The sequence below is a fragment of the Mycteria americana genome, chromosome 6, assembly GCF_035582795.1.
Source record: "Mycteria americana isolate JAX WOST 10 ecotype Jacksonville Zoo and Gardens chromosome 6, USCA_MyAme_1.0, whole genome shotgun sequence".
Classification (NCBI taxonomy): domain Eukaryota; kingdom Metazoa; phylum Chordata; class Aves; order Ciconiiformes; family Ciconiidae; genus Mycteria; species Mycteria americana.
The window spans coordinates 8,816,753-8,832,695 of NC_134370.1; the positions used below are offsets into that span (position 1 = coordinate 8,816,753).

Genomic DNA, 15,943 nt, shown 5'->3' on the forward strand with positions numbered 1-15,943 from the left:
AGTATTCTCCTTCCCAGACAGTTCCACTAATTTCAGATCATGCTGTTGAGTCCAGTGGATGTAACCAAAGTACAAGGTTTTGCCCAACACCAATAAAGGATGTAAAGTGGCCATAATTTCAATCATGAGGTGTGCTTTTAAAATAATGAGCAACCATGATTAGTTTAACCCTTAACTTTCTTATTTTGGAATTTTTGTTGTTGTTTTTCCTTTTTTATTATCAACAATGAGGAAGATGCTTTCTATCAAAATCTACTTATCTTATTTATTAAGATGGAGAAGGTAAAATGAGTCAGTAAATGTGAAGGACAATTTTATGTCTCCAAGTCTTACCCCAGTATTGCTTTTTGAACAAGCTTTACCTTGAGTTTCTAGCTGCAGGTGTAAACTAGCCAGCAATTCCCACAGCCCACAATGTGGCTTTATGAAGGAGTCCAAATGCCAGTCCAGCTCCACAGTCTTTCCATGTGAGTCTGCCTTCTTTTGGGGATGCTCTGGAGCCACCACAGTGCGTGTGTATGAGTTGAAGTGAAGGTTTGCTGGAAGACTGACTGTAGAAGCAGAAAAATATTCATACATTTATTTGTTTGCTAGCATGCTTTAGTACTTAGGCACTTAACTGAAAAACAACAGCAGGTAAACCAAAAGTTGAGCAGAAAGAGTTGAAAGATATTTTTATCTATTTTAACAGAAAATCATATGGTAGGGAGAAGTACAGGAGAAAAGAAATGAGAACACGATTTTGTCAACTTCTCTTTGATATTTTTCTCTAAGCCCAGATCTGAGAGTGATGTGGTTACGTGAGAACTTGTGGCTTCTTGAAAATCTGTGTGTCTGGAGGCTGAAAATCCAGAAAGAAAATAGAAAGAATGGCAAATGTTGGTTTTATAATGTGGGATTATTTTTAGGCTTGTTCTCCTTACATTTTAGGGAACCTGCCCTGTTGTATTTTGAGTTCTTGAACAAATCGAGCATTTTGAAGACGTTATAAAAGTGAATGTGCTTAAAAGCAGTTGATTTTGAAATAGAAAATGTTGGGTTTAAGTCAAAAGATGCATTACTGGCAAAGTGCATTGTATATTCCTAGTAAGCTACACAGTGAGGGGAGGGCCCATTTCAGCAAGGACTACATACATCTGGAATATAAAGAAAGACATACTTAAAATATTGTTGTGGAGCAAAGAGGCCAAAGGTATTCCTTCATTTTTTAAAGCAGACTGCGGCCCTTTTTAGCATGCAGATTCACAGGTTAATTAGGAGTTCAGGTTTTAGGCCATTTATTACAGGTTTCAAAACTACTTTCTTCCTTTCTCCACCTGTCATGTACACAGCTGCTCGGTTAGACACTTAGCATGGTAAGTGCATGCATACTTCCCTGTTGCAGCCTGTGAAGTTGTGCTATACATTGTGGGCAGGACGATTCCCAGATCAAGACCTTTAGCCAATGCCAGCAGCTCCTTTGCGCGTTGAACTCGGAGGGCTGACCTAACTGAAACCGCGAGCTGGGGAAAGGCTTGTTCACTTGCTGAAAAGGGTCTGATAGGTTGTGGTATTTCCCACCCCACTTCTCTGATCAATTCTCTCTCACAGGCAGGAATGGCATCTCCTGAGAATCCCGAGCAGTTGATCATTGCCCTGGAACCCGAGGCTGCCTCTATCTACTGCCGAAAGCTCCGCCTGCACCAGATGATAGACCTGAGTAGTCGGGCGCCTGTCAACGGTTATAGCCCAAGTGACACTGTTGGAACTGGATTTACACAGGGTACTTCTATTAACTCACTTCTTTAGATTCTTATGCTTCAGTTTGCTTTGTCCATGAGGGCTGTTTTCTTACCATTTCTTGTTGTCTTTGCTCTCTTGACATGTTTCAGGCTAGCATCAGTTTGCTTTTATAAACTGTTTCTCTGTTTACTGTAATTAGACTAGTTTAGGCATTGATGCAGCAGACAGGTTTGCACGCACTTGAATTTTAGCATGCAGGTAGCTTCATTGCCTTGCCTTTATTGGGATGTTGTGGGAGTCTTTTAGTATTTTCACAACAGTATTTTTCTGCCTTAATTAAAATCAATACTTCATGTTGGATCATTTTTTAAATTTAATTTGTTGGAAACAATTATGTGTTCAATTAGCTGCATTATTGAAGCAGTGTTAAATAACTGGATCTGCAATGAGACTTTTAGTCTGAGGCATTCCAGAGTTTTGGCAGATGCTTTTTGATGTCATCTTTATGAAATATCATTAATTACTTTCAACACTCAGGGGAACACGCGGTATTGGAATATGGTGATGAATTTATCTGCTCGTAGAAGAGCAACTAGATCCGGCACTTTGATTTGTTGACCTGGGATCCATTGCCAATATCAGTGTTTGAAGACTGATTTACAATGAGGGACAGAGATTAGACCACAGCATAAGTCAGTTGCCAAAAGATCCTTCATCACCAAAGATTTTTGAGCTTGGTATGCTACCTGAGTTTGGAGGAAAATAGGAGAGAAGAAACAAAAGGAAAACAAAGCAGCAGTAAGATGTGATTGCTGCATAATGCACAGATTTCCCATCTGTGTGAACTGTAACAGTTAGTCGCACTGATATTGGTGGTAGCGTGCTAGTCTATCCCAGAAGGAATCTTTCAGAAGAATTTGTATTTTATCACATTTACTAGGTCAAAACAGTACAGGCAAATGGAAGATTAAGCTAGTAAAGCTATTTCTGTACTTACCGGAGGGTATTTTTTTTAGTTAGGCGGAGTCACTACATCATCCTCTCATATGCGTGCCTCTGCTAGCCAGCACTTGTCAGATTTGTTCAGTGTTAGATGCCCACGCAGAGCACAGGACACAGTCCCTTCAGGGGCCCCTCGCCTTCTATCCCCCTTGTTCATGTCCTGAACCATTCCAGTTCCATGTGATTTTACATGAACTTGCTTTCAGGCTACACAGGGATTTGCCTCTGGAAAAATAATAAAATAAAAGAGTTTCTCTGGTTAAGGTTTTGAAGCTGGGCAGAATCTGGCTGATCATGGATTTCTGCTAACAGGCTTTTTCTTGGATGGGGGGTACCATTCTCCTTCTTGGCTTTCTATGGTAAAAGCTATTGGGGATGAGAAAGGTTTAATGTCAAAATTAATGAAAACAAAGTTTGGAGTGAATTAATTTGGGCTTAGAATTAAAATTTCATAAGGGCATGGCAGGCACCCAAGACAAGCTGAGAACAGATTAAGGAGAAAAACTCTTTAAATATAAACAGAGAGAAGTACTCCAAGGACCATATTATTGCTGTGAAGTCAAAACAAAAATTTTACTGTTCATAGTAGCCAGGATAACCTTACTTCAGTCGTAGTTAAAGACTGGCTCTTGTGTTCACTTCTAGCCCACAGGAGTGAATGAAAGGATGCCCATTGACTTCTGTGGGCTCTGTGTCAGGCCCTTGCTTGGACGTAGTGCTTGTTCTGTCATTGAATGCTTCGTCGTTTAAGCTCTCACTGTGTGCTGCTGAGTCAGCACAGTGAGGCTGATGTGGCTTGTCTGTATCATAGGGTCTTTATGGGGAGGGCACGGGTGCAAGTGGAGCCACTGGTCTTTTTCTGATGATAGACACTATAGAAACAAGAAGCAAAAGGCATTCAGTGATTTGCATGATCATGTCTTCAGAAAGAATATTTTCATGCATGACAGGATGCCTCTCTTCTTCTGTAGTGTTTTATGGAAGTGCCTTTGAAGGTGAGTGAAGGTTACACAGGGAATGATTTTTTGATCATTCAGTAGTAGGGGTTGATTAAGAAGCATAATAGCAAAGGCTCTCACTACTCTGCTTTCTCTTCACAGACTGTTCTGCATCTTTTAAATGTCTAAATAGCAATTAAATCTTGTAAGTTATTGTTACAATAGTATTGCTAGGTTATGCTTAATTTTTAATTGGTGTATATTTAAAATATTATGAGGGTCAGACTTAGTGATCACTGTGGCCTTAAGAAGTTATAAATCTGTGAACCAGTGATTTTGGCTGCTTATTTTGAGACACACTGATGTCCTGAAAGGCTTGGGAGGTGTCTTTGCCTGAGCACCCAAAATCAGCAGTGGCTTTTGGAAACGTGGGGATTGTCTCCCCGGCCCTGGGCGGCGCAGGTCGGTCTGGCAGCAGGCTGGGGCTGCTGCTGGGCGGCAGAGGCCAGCACAGCTGGCTGAGCACAGCTGGCTGTAAGCCTGCCCGGTTCCAGGCGGCGCTTTAAAAACCAGAATATATAAAAAAAATAAATCAGACCTGTTTATAGCTTTTGTGTTAGGTTATTGGTTTTAATCCACTTAGTGTCAAGGAAGATCAGTGTGTCTGAAAAGCATTTTTCCTTCTTTCTAGGAACAGTGTTATAATGCTCCCGATTCTAATGCAATAATTTTCGTTCATTTGTTTTGTTAAGAAGTGATACATACAGATCTGTCAGCCTGCTTGCACTTATTTCCTGCAGCTTATGATATCAACTTCTTCATGCTTTCTTATACTCAGTAATTTTTTCTCTGTCAATGACTAGCTAAGGAACACGTCCGTCGTAATCGACAGAGTCGTACCTTTTTGGTGGAAAATGTCATAGGAGAGATCTGGTCCGAACTGGAGGAAGGTAGTGTCCTTTCTTGAATAAACTTTGCTCTCACTGGTTTTATATTGCAGGCAACGTTGTTTCCCACAAATGTGCTGTGCACTGCATTGTTCCCACAGCGATTATAAATAGGAAAAGAAAAAAATACAAGTCCATGTGCTGCTTTTAGTTACTAAGGCTGAACTGCTATTCTGTATGCTCTAGCAAAATACAGTTTATTAAGGAGGTGGTAGAAAGGAATCCAGGTGTTAGAATGCAAGCAGAATATTTTCGTCAGAACAGGCCTTGTAAATATGCCATAGTATTAATTTGGTAACCTACTAGAATGTACAGTAGCAGCATGAGCAATTCTACTAAACCACTTTTCATCTGTGCTAAATTAATAGCTTTTGACATCCAATTTTCATATTTATTGTCAATCATTGCATTATAATTACTAAAAAAGATCAAGTCTTCAGTGTACACATTCATGACTTTCTGTAAGTCATTGTCCCTCATGGTGATAAGGCCCCTGAGAAGTTTTCATTGCAGTATGCTGTTGTGATAATGTTAATGTAAATACCATTTGCCTGTTCTTTTGGCAAACTAGGTGACCGTTACATCGTTGTTGACAGTGGAGGAGGCACAGTGGATATAACTGTCCATCAGATAAGGCTCCCTGAAGGACATCTTAAGGAGCTATACAAGGCAACAGGTAACGTCACTTCCACTGCTTGCTTTATTTGTGTAATATTTTTACTTGTCAGTGAAGGAAATGTATGCCTTTATTATTCACTACATTTCACTAACAGTTCTTCCTGAAATAAGACCAGCATTCAAAATTAATATAACCTAGTTGCTGGTCAGCAGACAAGGGTAAATCACTTCATGCTTCTGATACTTTGGGATGGTAAACCTCACGTTGGAAGGGCAAGGAACTGCCGTCTCCTGTGTTACTCACTCCCATTCAGGCCATGACCTCCTGCTGTGGTCCTGGACTGACTTCTGCTAGCAGAGTCATCATCTTCCTGTCCTTTGAGAGGTCACCTGTGTATTGCTGCTCTGTATTCAGAGGTGTGCTGGGGAGATATGAATAGCTGAGTGTCACAACAAGATCCTTGTAAAGCGACTGTTGGCAGAACAGAAGTTTCCCTAGATTTAAAGGGAAGCTTATATATTCCAGTAATTTCACAGACAGTGTAACAAGGAGGGTCTACAATCCCCTGGGAAAAATGCACAATGATTGGTCCACAGCAAAGATACAAAGTGCAATTCCTTGAATGGTATTCCCTTCCTGAACTCCAGATCCCCTTTGACTTTGTCCTGTGACTAAGCTGTTACCCACATGAGACAGCCTATTATTTATTCCTGTGTCTCCATACTGAGTTAGTCTTTGTCTGTATGGGTCATCACTGAGCGTTCTCAGTCTTGGTGGCTGTAAGACTACCTCAGGAAACAACCTAGTAAGAGCAAATGGGCTTGATCTACAGTGTCCCATCTGCTCCTGAAAATGAGTCCAACTCACAGCTTCTCATGTGGGGATAAGGAGGCAGTTTCCTTTGCTTCTAATAAAAATGTTTGTGTTTTATAATGATAATGTTACTCTGGCTATGATGGGGAGTAAAAGTGAAGCAAAAGTAAGATTATGTTCTTTATTAGACCAACTGTTATATTTAGAAAAGATACCTCTTTCTGTAGACCATCTCCTGTGGCAGTCCTCGTAGTGTCAATCTGATGTGTCAACTTGAAATCTAGTAAGCAGTTCAGAATATTCAACTTGTGTTTTGTTTGTAATACAGGTGGACCATATGGTTCTCTAGGTGTGGACTATGAATTTGAAAAGCTCCTGTGTAAAATATTTGGAGAAGATTTTATTGAGCAATTTAAAATCAAGCGTCCTGCTGCCTGGGTAGATCTGATGATAGCATTTGAGTCCCGTAAACGGGCAGCAGCTCCAGACAGGACCAATCCACTAAACATCACTCTGCCTTTCTCCTTCATTGACTATTACAAGAAGTTTCGAGGTCACAGTGTAGAACATGCCTTGAGGAAAAGCAAGTGAGTAGACGATTGAACCCAAATGGATGCAGAATTAACTACTGATAGCAAAGACAAATAATTAAAATATCCTAATTACATGTAGACTGAAAGATAATAATGTAAAAATGTAATATAAGGATGAGAAAATGGGATTGCCTGAAGTGCAGTTTCCAGAATGAAAAGTTCTGATCAATCTCTCGCAAAAGCTTTTCTATGCAAGACTTGCACTCTCCTGGTATTGCTTTCTATGACTTTTGTTAGGCCACCACTGTGTCACTTTCCTGAATCTGACCATATATTTTGAGTTTCTTATGTGTTAATTAGGAAGGTCAGCTCAAATACAGAATTCGATGTCTAAAAGTTAGTTACCTAGAACCTTAATTTTTAGAGGCCTGGGCCCTGGAACAAATCCAAGATCTTGAGTGAGATGTGTAGGTGTATTCATGACTTGAGGAAAGTTATGAACAATACAAGATCATCGGTGAAAACATACACTATTGCATAGAGCTCTGCAAGAGGAAAGCATTCTTCTTTTGAAGTGATGGCAGGCTTTCTTTTCTCCTAGTATGTTACAGCTAGATCATTTGCTCAGTAGATGGGGAGACATAATTCCCTGCAGAGACTGTAATTTCTGATTGTATGTATCAAGAAAGCACGCTAAATGACAAGGTCACGGGCTGCACACAAAAGGAAGTGAGGAGAAACTAGAAGTGGGCATTTTGCATCTTTTGAAGTTATATGCTACAGGAGACCTGGAGATTAATAGCATCAAAGAGAATGAACGAGAGAGCCTGTGAATCTGGGCCAGAACGCTTGGGACCCAAGAGCAGAAGACATGATCTTTAGTACCTGCACCTTGGCTTCTTTCTGCGTTTTTTAATCCAGTGAATGTTGAATGTAGCATGCAGGCTGAAACTCCTGCATCTCTTCCTGAAGTTATGGGTAAATGTACTTTCAGCCTAAATGACTTGGAATCTAGCTCGGAGTCACTTCCTAAATGAGGCTGAGGTTCTGAAATCATTAAAAATTTCTGGAAATACTTCCCCTCACAAGACCATCTCCTTCTTATTAATAGTCTTAATGGTGAATCTTAGATGGAATGCTGAATGTTCCCTTCACATAAAATGAAATTAATTGGATAATGGGATAGAAAGAGTATAAAGGTGACATATAATGTGCATGAATGAAAAAGAGATTACTGAGCTATGTGGATGTGCATCAGTGATGGAATAACATAATGCCTGTATTCACTTAACAAATGTTATGCCTCATTAAAAATGCTGTGCTCCCTTCTGCCTCCTGAGGCTTCCCATACTTGCTTGTTTTCCTTGTGTGTTTCCAGTGGCTTTGGCCTGCTACTTCTATAATCTAAATGTTGCCCTTCTGGGGATGAATCCGTGCTGTTTCAGATGAGCAAGCACTGGATTGACTGCCAGCTGTTTCAGGAAGCAGCTGAGCATTGGTAATGCTACAGAAGGCAATCAGGCAAAGAAAACAACAATTAGACAAGCAAAAATAACAATTCTCCCTTGAAATTTTACATTGCTGCAGTTGGTATGGGGCTAGGGTGAGGTGAGGTTCTTTCTTCCAAGCAAAATGCATGCAGATTCTGTAAACTCATTCATTTATTTATTTAGTGTGTCTTGTGAGTGCTTGGTTGTTTCTTACAGCTCAGCTGTAATGTTTTAATGTCCTTTCTAACTGTTCTTTTCCAGTGTGGACTTTGTGAAGTGGTCCTCCCAGGGAATGCTGAGAATGAGCCCAGATGCAATGAATGCTCTTTTCAAACCTACAATTGACCAGATTGTTCAGCACCTTAGTACGTATCTGTGTGTAATTCCACTTTCCGGCTGAGCTGAAACTGAAGCTTTGCTTAACTGTTTTAAACCAGTAACTGGAATCAAAGTCAAACAACCCCCTAGCGCACCAAATGTGGACAAGGAATTTAGTTCTGAAATTTGTAGTTCTCTACAAAGTAGTTAGGAAAACAATAAAAGTAAGGGACATCACCTCAACACATATTCCTACCTAATTCTAGTACTAGTTATTGAGTGTGATTCAGTCGTGTTACTGCCTAAGCTTCAATTATTCTGTACTTCTAGGGCTGCAAGCATTCAGAAGGCTGAAATGCACTGACTAACCCACATCCTGCTTTTCTTTTTGCTGTTTCAGGCAACAACTAAATAATGCCAGAGATGTACCTAGTTTCTGATTATTCCTATTATTAAGACCTCTAGTTCATTTCTCGTCAGTGGAAGGACTTAAAAAGTCACATTGTTCATGACCGTCCAAATCACTGACGTCTCTAAAACACAAATAAGAAATGCTGCATCATGGTAAAAGTACTTCCAGGCATGACTTAAGCAGCACTGAATTTATTTATCCAGTAATGGGAAGTGACATAGGCTTATTGGGAAATTTATTATTTAAAGTCTTACTGGTGGAAGATTGGATTTGTATCAAGTAGGGTACAATATATTTACTGAGCAAAGTATTGCTGTTCTGCACATTACAAAGCACTAATTGAATTGTATTTGGAGTGGAATATTCAGCTTTACTTGCTATATGTGAGGAATTATTAGGTAAATTTTGAGAGGTCACAACTTAGCTAGCACAGAACAGCTTATATGTGAGCGGGGAGGTAGAGCTCTAGAATTACAATAGTTGTGACAGATACCTCAGTCATGCTGCCTCCATTATTTGAACTAAGGGTGAACCTACAACTGAACTGTGTGATTTCCTTGAAAGTAGGGGATGTGGGCTTAAGCTAAGAAGGAACATCTGTAAAAATGTAAGGAGGCATTATTTTGCAGATGGTACATATTGCAGTTAAGATGTTAGGGTCAGAAATAATAAGTGAATTTAAAATAGAGTGACCTATCTGGAATGCAGTAAAAGGTATGTCAGTCATTTAGGTTTGGGAATATCTCACTGATACTTGAAGTGGCAAGATGATATCTGTTTCCCTACTGTGCATAATGTGACTGGCAGGATTTCTTTGCAAGAAATCTGTGTCTCCTTTTACTGGTAGGAGCTAAATAAAAATTCTGTTTTAAGTGCCACTTCAGAAATATTGTATGCTTTGAGGTAAGTTTCTGTTCACAGTGAAACAGGGTACAGAAGAGACTGCAGAAGTGGAACTAGTGCAGGCTGAGAGTGGCAGTGTGGGCAGTTTCAGATCTTGTGCATGTGTATGGGACATTCAGTGCACTCAGACATTAGGAGTTTCACCTGCATTGCCTTGTCACAGTGGATTTTTCCCTATTGAATGGGCTCTGTTTCTGCTTAGGTGATGTGTTTGATAAGCCAGAAGTGACCAATGTCAAGTTCCTGTTCCTGGTGGGTGGCTTCGCTGAATCCCCCTTACTCCAACAAGCCATCCAGAGCGCTTTTGGTTCGAGATGTCGAGTCATCATTCCTCAGGATGTGGGGCTCACTATCCTCAAAGGAGCTGTTCTCTTTGGTCTAGACCCTGCTGTCATCAAAGTGCGGCGTTCGCCTCTCACCTACGGTGTGGGTGTGCTCAATCGGTTTGTGGAAGGGAAGCATCCACCGGAGAAGCTTCTAATCAAAGATGGCACGCGCTGGTGCACTGATGTCTTTGACAAATTTATCTCAGCTGACCAATCTGTAGCCCTTGGAGAAACTGTGACACGCAGTTACACACCTGCCAAACCTTCTCAGTTAGTAATAGTGATCAATATCTATAGCTCAGAACAAGATAATGTCAGCTTCATCACGGAATCTGGAGTGAAAAAGTGTGGCACCCTTCGCTTGGATCTCACGGGAACTGATGCTTCAGTGCCAAACCGGCGGGAGATCAAAACACTTATGCAGTTTGGGGACACTGAAATCAAAGCCATGGCCATTGATGTTGCCACCTCTAAAAGTGTCAAAGTTGGTATTGATTTCCTAAACTACTAACAGCCCATTTTCCCCACCACAGCCTGTTTGTGAGACTGATCTTCCACTATTCCATTTTTTGACTTTCATATATCACATAATCAACTTGAATTTCAGCAGGCTATATGAGAACAGCTAGTAAGGTGGGGTATGTCATGTCTGTGCCCTTTGATGACCAAAGACTGGGTTTTGAAAGACCCTTAAGTTTTGGAAGCAAAAGTTCCAGAGGTAGTAAAAGTTCCCAAGTTACTCAAGCATGCTTAACGATCTACCTTTATTAAGTAAATACTGATTATTGTTGGGTCCTGAAGATTAGTTAAAAAGATATGAAATGATAATCTCTTTGCCTTCTTCTTCTTCTCCCTCTTCCTCCCAAGAAAAACTCACTAACCCGTGTGGTTGTTGTCAGGGGTGTATCTGTGTGGGGTATCTGTTTAAACAACACCATCCTCTGGCAATGGGAACAAATTAGTAGTCTATAGTATACTTTTGTTCTTTTGATTTTGCCCTGTGCTTTCAAAATTTTAAGTGCTGAAAATCAATGACTTAAAGAAATGGGAACTGAGTTTCTTAAATTCTGAGATTCCACTGAAAAGAAAATCCTCAGAAGTCCTTAAAATTAGATTTAGGAAATATATATATATATATATATATATATATATATATAAAAGGAGCCTAATATTGATTGCTCCAGTTTGAAAACAAGGCCTTTATTGTCAAAGCTCTCAGAACTAGCTGTTGGATTAAATAGCTAGCATTACCCTCATTATACTTTGGAAAATTATTAAGAACAAAGCTCTTTCTCTTTTCGGGTCTTCCAAACTTATTTTTATTAGTCTCCATCTGAAATCATAGAATCACGGAATAGTTGAGGTTGGAGGCAACATCCATTGACTATCTGGTCTAACTTTTCAGCTCTAAGCGGTGTCAGCTAGAGCAGGATACTCTATCCAGTTTTGAATATCTCCAAAGATGGAGATGCCTAAACTTCTCTGGGCCGCCTGTTCCAGTATTTGACAACCCTCACTGCAAAAAAGTTTTTTTCTTATGTTTAAAAGGAATTTCTTGAGTTTCAATTTGTGACCATTGCCTCTTGTTCTTTCACTGGATACCTCCGAGAAGTCTGTCTCCGTCTTCTTTACTGTCTTCTATCAGGCATTTATACACATTCCTATCATCCCCTGAGCCTTCTCAAGTCTAAACAGTCTCAGCTCTCAGCCTCTCCTCACATGCCAGATACTCCAATCCCTTAATCATCTTCATGACCCTTTGGTGGACTCAGCCCAGTATGTCCACGTCTCTCTTGTACTGAGAAGCACAGAACTGGACCGGGCACTCCAGATGTGGTCTTACCAGGGCTGAATAAAGGGGAAAAATCACTTCCCTTGACCTGCTTGCAGTGCTCTTCCTAATGCACCCCAGGAGGCTATTGGCATCTTTGTTGCAAGGGCACGTTGCTGGCTCACGCTTAACTTTGTGTCTGCCAAGACCCCGAGGTCTTTTTCTGCCAAGCTGCTTCCCAGCCACTTGGCCCGCAGCATATACCGGTGCACGGGGCGATTCCTCCCCAGGTTCAGGACTTTGCACTTCCCTTTGTTGAACTTTATGAGGTTCCTGTCTGCACGTTTCTCCAGCCTGTCGAGGTCCCTCTGACCCATCTAGTTTATCAAGCACTTCTCCAAGTGATTATAGTTTTCTTCTTGTTAATCCCTGCGTTAAGATTTGGAAGTACAATTAGATGATGGCTGTCCAGGGAGATTTAAACAACTTAAAAGATAAAATGTCCAGATCAAAAGTACTGTAATGCATTTTGAGTAGCAAACATTTTAATTGAGTAAAATATATTTCTGGGTTGAGTTGAACGGCCGGTGAAGTGGAAGGCAGAAGCCAAGAGAATGAAACTACAAATAGCATTAAAGCATTCCTTACATGGCTATGAACACACAACTCTAATGCAGGTGAAATACAATGATGGTCACAGTATCATCTTGTTTTCCAAATAATAACTTTCTGGAAATGTTTTCTTAAGCACGTTCACCTGGAAAATTTCTTCTGCAACTGGAACAGTTTTTATTTTGCAAAATGCTACAGGTGGATAACTTCTGAAACCTACAATCTATATCTGCCATGAACTGACAGCTTCAGATTCAAATTCAAATCCCACTCCAAATTGGCAGACTGATACTAACCTGTATAATCACCCTAAAATGCTGACACTTTCAGAGCATTTATACAGAGCTGCCTGATTACCTGCTGGAATTCATTACATTTTTGAAACTTTGCGATGTTAATTGTTAAACTAAACCTTCATGTCTAATAAGTTGAGCATGTGTTGAATCCGTTACTGACACTTTTGGAAAAGGAAAGCTTTATCAATTATTTCACTAATTTATGTTCCAGTCCTGCACTTAAGCTTTCTGTGTTCAGCCTGGAGTTTTGCCACAGTAAAGAGCTGCAGAACTGGTCTACTGCATTTTGCCATTGAGTTTTCTGTGTCTCCTGCAGAATTCCCTAGTTGAATGTGAAATCTGTTCTGCATTCAGCTTTAAAAAAAAAAAAAAAAAAGGAAAAAAAAAAAAAGGACTATGGAGAATGCTAGTCACAGTATCCGGCTGGATACTTTCTATAATTACAAAGTGTGCTTGCTAGCATTCAGTTTCCTGCTGCCTGCAAAATGCTTTAAAAGCTAAATACTGGGATTTTTTGTGTGTTGCTTTCCGTGGTTTACAAACAAGAGAAACTTTAAGATGAGTTATGAACAATATAATTTTATGTATATACAATATTTAAATATTGTACAGACTCTTTCTTTCTACAGTGCTATTTTCTTGTATAAAAATGCTCTTTGCCTCTGTTGATTTCATTCAGCTGTTAATTTTAAATAACATAGTTTCTCAATCAGCTTCTGTAATTATAGGCTTTTAAAGATGGTAAGATATGAAATGTAAAAGGCTGATCTTATAATAATAGGAAAGAAATGTTGGTGTGTCAGAAAATACAACATTCTTCCTGCAGTGCAAGTCATACCAGTTAAGCATATTACACAGATGCACTAGTATGTTGCTGGGACTTTCATTTCTTTGTTTCAGATGGTGACCATTCCATCTCCAGCAGTTTGTCATAATAATGGATGAATCCTCCTGTAAAACCAAGTTAAAAATTAGATTGTATGATCTGGATATACAGCTTCTTCACTAGGTTTTGGGGTTTTATTAAGGATCTTCTCTAGTTTAAAAAAAAACAGACACAAAACTACCTTCCAAAAACAGGCAACGCTCTTTTATTGTAGCTGCAGGTAAGGCCCAGTCTCTGTCTACCACTACCACCTACCAAAAGACAAAATTCTTAAAGAAAAGTAGGCTTCGGTGTCTTTGCATCCTATGTTAAACTGAATCGGTCCAATTCTGCACAGATTTGTTTCCGGAGGCCTTAGGTTAACACAGAATTTGGTCTAATAAATGGCTGCAACCACCCCCTCTCTCACCCGAAGAGGAGGCGAACTACAAGATCAGGTGGCCCATGATTTTTGTGCTGTTTTCAGCCTGTCTGCAGGGAATGCTAAGGGTAGTTTCTGCAGCTCTTTTGAAGCATAGTTTCCCGCACAGTAGCGATTCTCTGCCTTTTCTTATTCACCTTTTGTAAGATTCCATCTGGATCCAAGTAGGGATTTGTTGCTGAAATGACTCAACTGTAACTGTACAATGTGGTTTGCATATTTTTGCACTTCCTCATTCAGTCTGATGAGAGCACTATCAAGCTTATCTTTGCAGAGCACTGAACTTCTGAACAAACTCCCAGCTGTCCTCCTTGCCCTCTTTAAATCTAAGAATGGAAAATTAGCTTGTCTCTCTAAGGAATTAGAATTGTAAGTAGAATATTATGCTGTGGTCTGTAGTCTATAACCTGGTTAAACAACTTTACATTGTAAGTGGCATGTGGATGCCCACTTTGATAAAGGACGTTAGGCTGTAAAATTAATATGAAATTTATTAGGAAATGAGTAATTTTTAGAGTAGTAGTTCTGATACTTTGGCAGGAGATTCCCTGCAGAGCGTTTTTCTGGAAGGGGTTTCAGATGACATTGTGCAACTTAATGTTGAAAAGACGAGGCCTGCTATCCTTAGGGAAAGCAGAAAGCCTTGCCAGAAGTTTTGCTGTAAGCAGCAACTTGCAAGTTTGGGTCCAAGTTATTTAGCTCTAGGCTGAAAGTTAGCAGCTAATTGTGATAGAATGATTAATTGTGCTAGAATATGATAAATGTGCAGTGGTGGTTAGGACAGTTTACATTGGTATGAATATACCAATATCTATATACAGGAGTTTTAATGCATTATTATGAGAAGGCTAATTATATATTGCAGAGATTTAATCGCCAAGATAAGCTGCATATTTATGATATGAAGTGGCTTAAGCGGATGAATAGTATAAAAGTTGTTGGGCATAATGTCACAGTACTCACCTGCTTGAAATAGTCTTAAACTTTATTATAAAACCAACCATTGTGGTCTTGTTCACCTCTGTGCAAGATAAATTCAGATTTCACTGATGTCTGGAGCTGTTCACAACTTGTCTGGATTGTATCTTGAGTGTTCTTGTGTCTTCAACCATGTCAAATAAAATACAGTAAAAGTAATTTTTCTTCTTGGGTGTTACTATTTTTGTGAAAATGACTATAAAAAGAAACCTAATTTATTTATTTATTTTCTTTTGAAGTGAGAAAGGCCAAGTGGTTATACTTGCGTTTGGATACTCCTTCATATGTGTAACTGAGCAAAAGTGACATCAAGCGTATGTGCTGCTTATCAGATTTCTTCAACCTTTTAGATGTGTGGACACCTGGAGTCTTTGCCAAGGGCTTGCAGGCCCCTGTGCAGCCCAGACAAGTCTTCGACAAGAGGCTGCTGCACTTTTAGTTCACTCGTGTACTTTCTAGGGGGACTCCGTATCTGCCTGAGGTAGAAGTCCACTGCTGGGGATTACTCAACTTCCACCAAAGTTGATGTAGCTCTGAGTAGGGCGTCTGTTGGAGTTAAGACAGAAAGACTTTGGGCAATACCAAAAGCAGATTAAGTATTTTCTGTAATGATGCTTTGAGAAAGCTGGGAAATAAAATATAAAAATTGATATATCGGAGAGGACTGTAGTCTCTTAGGCCTTGTCAAAGGCTGGTTGATTGCTAAAATTGTATTATCAAGCCAATAAGCTGGCCAATGGCCAGGTATATTTGCATGACAGTGTACGTCTTTACTGTGTGTTTTAGATCTAGGAATGCTAAGTAAGGTCCAGCTGCACTGCAAAACACTTGTACAACAGTTTGTGCAATATTATATTTTTCTGCTGACCGTTGCAGGCCATGTCCCTCTCAAATTCGCAATGTTGGCACTAGCTATGGAGACAATTCAGTGGTGTGTGAGACCTTAGTCTACAGTG

General features: G+C 39.9%; 1 protein-coding gene across 5 annotated transcripts in view; it reads left to right on the top strand.

Annotated features, from left to right (window-relative positions):
- HSPA12A (heat shock protein family A (Hsp70) member 12A) overlaps positions 1 to 15,140 on the top strand; it is a 109,046-nt gene extending 93,906 nt beyond the window's left edge. For all 5 annotated transcript variants that reach the window (XM_075504469.1, XM_075504470.1, XM_075504471.1 and 2 more), the window contains 6 exons: positions 1,591 to 1,762; positions 4,526 to 4,612; positions 5,181 to 5,285; positions 6,370 to 6,628; positions 8,326 to 8,429; positions 9,900 to 15,140. In XM_075504469.1, coding sequence (XP_075360584.1) covers positions 1,591 to 1,762; positions 4,526 to 4,612; positions 5,181 to 5,285; positions 6,370 to 6,628; positions 8,326 to 8,429; positions 9,900 to 10,534 — 1,362 coding nt within the window. In that variant the 3' untranslated portion in view covers positions 10,535 to 15,140. The remainder of the gene's footprint in view (positions 1 to 1,590; positions 1,763 to 4,525; positions 4,613 to 5,180; positions 5,286 to 6,369; positions 6,629 to 8,325; positions 8,430 to 9,899) is intronic.
- Positions 15,141 to 15,943: the final 803 nt, after the last annotated feature.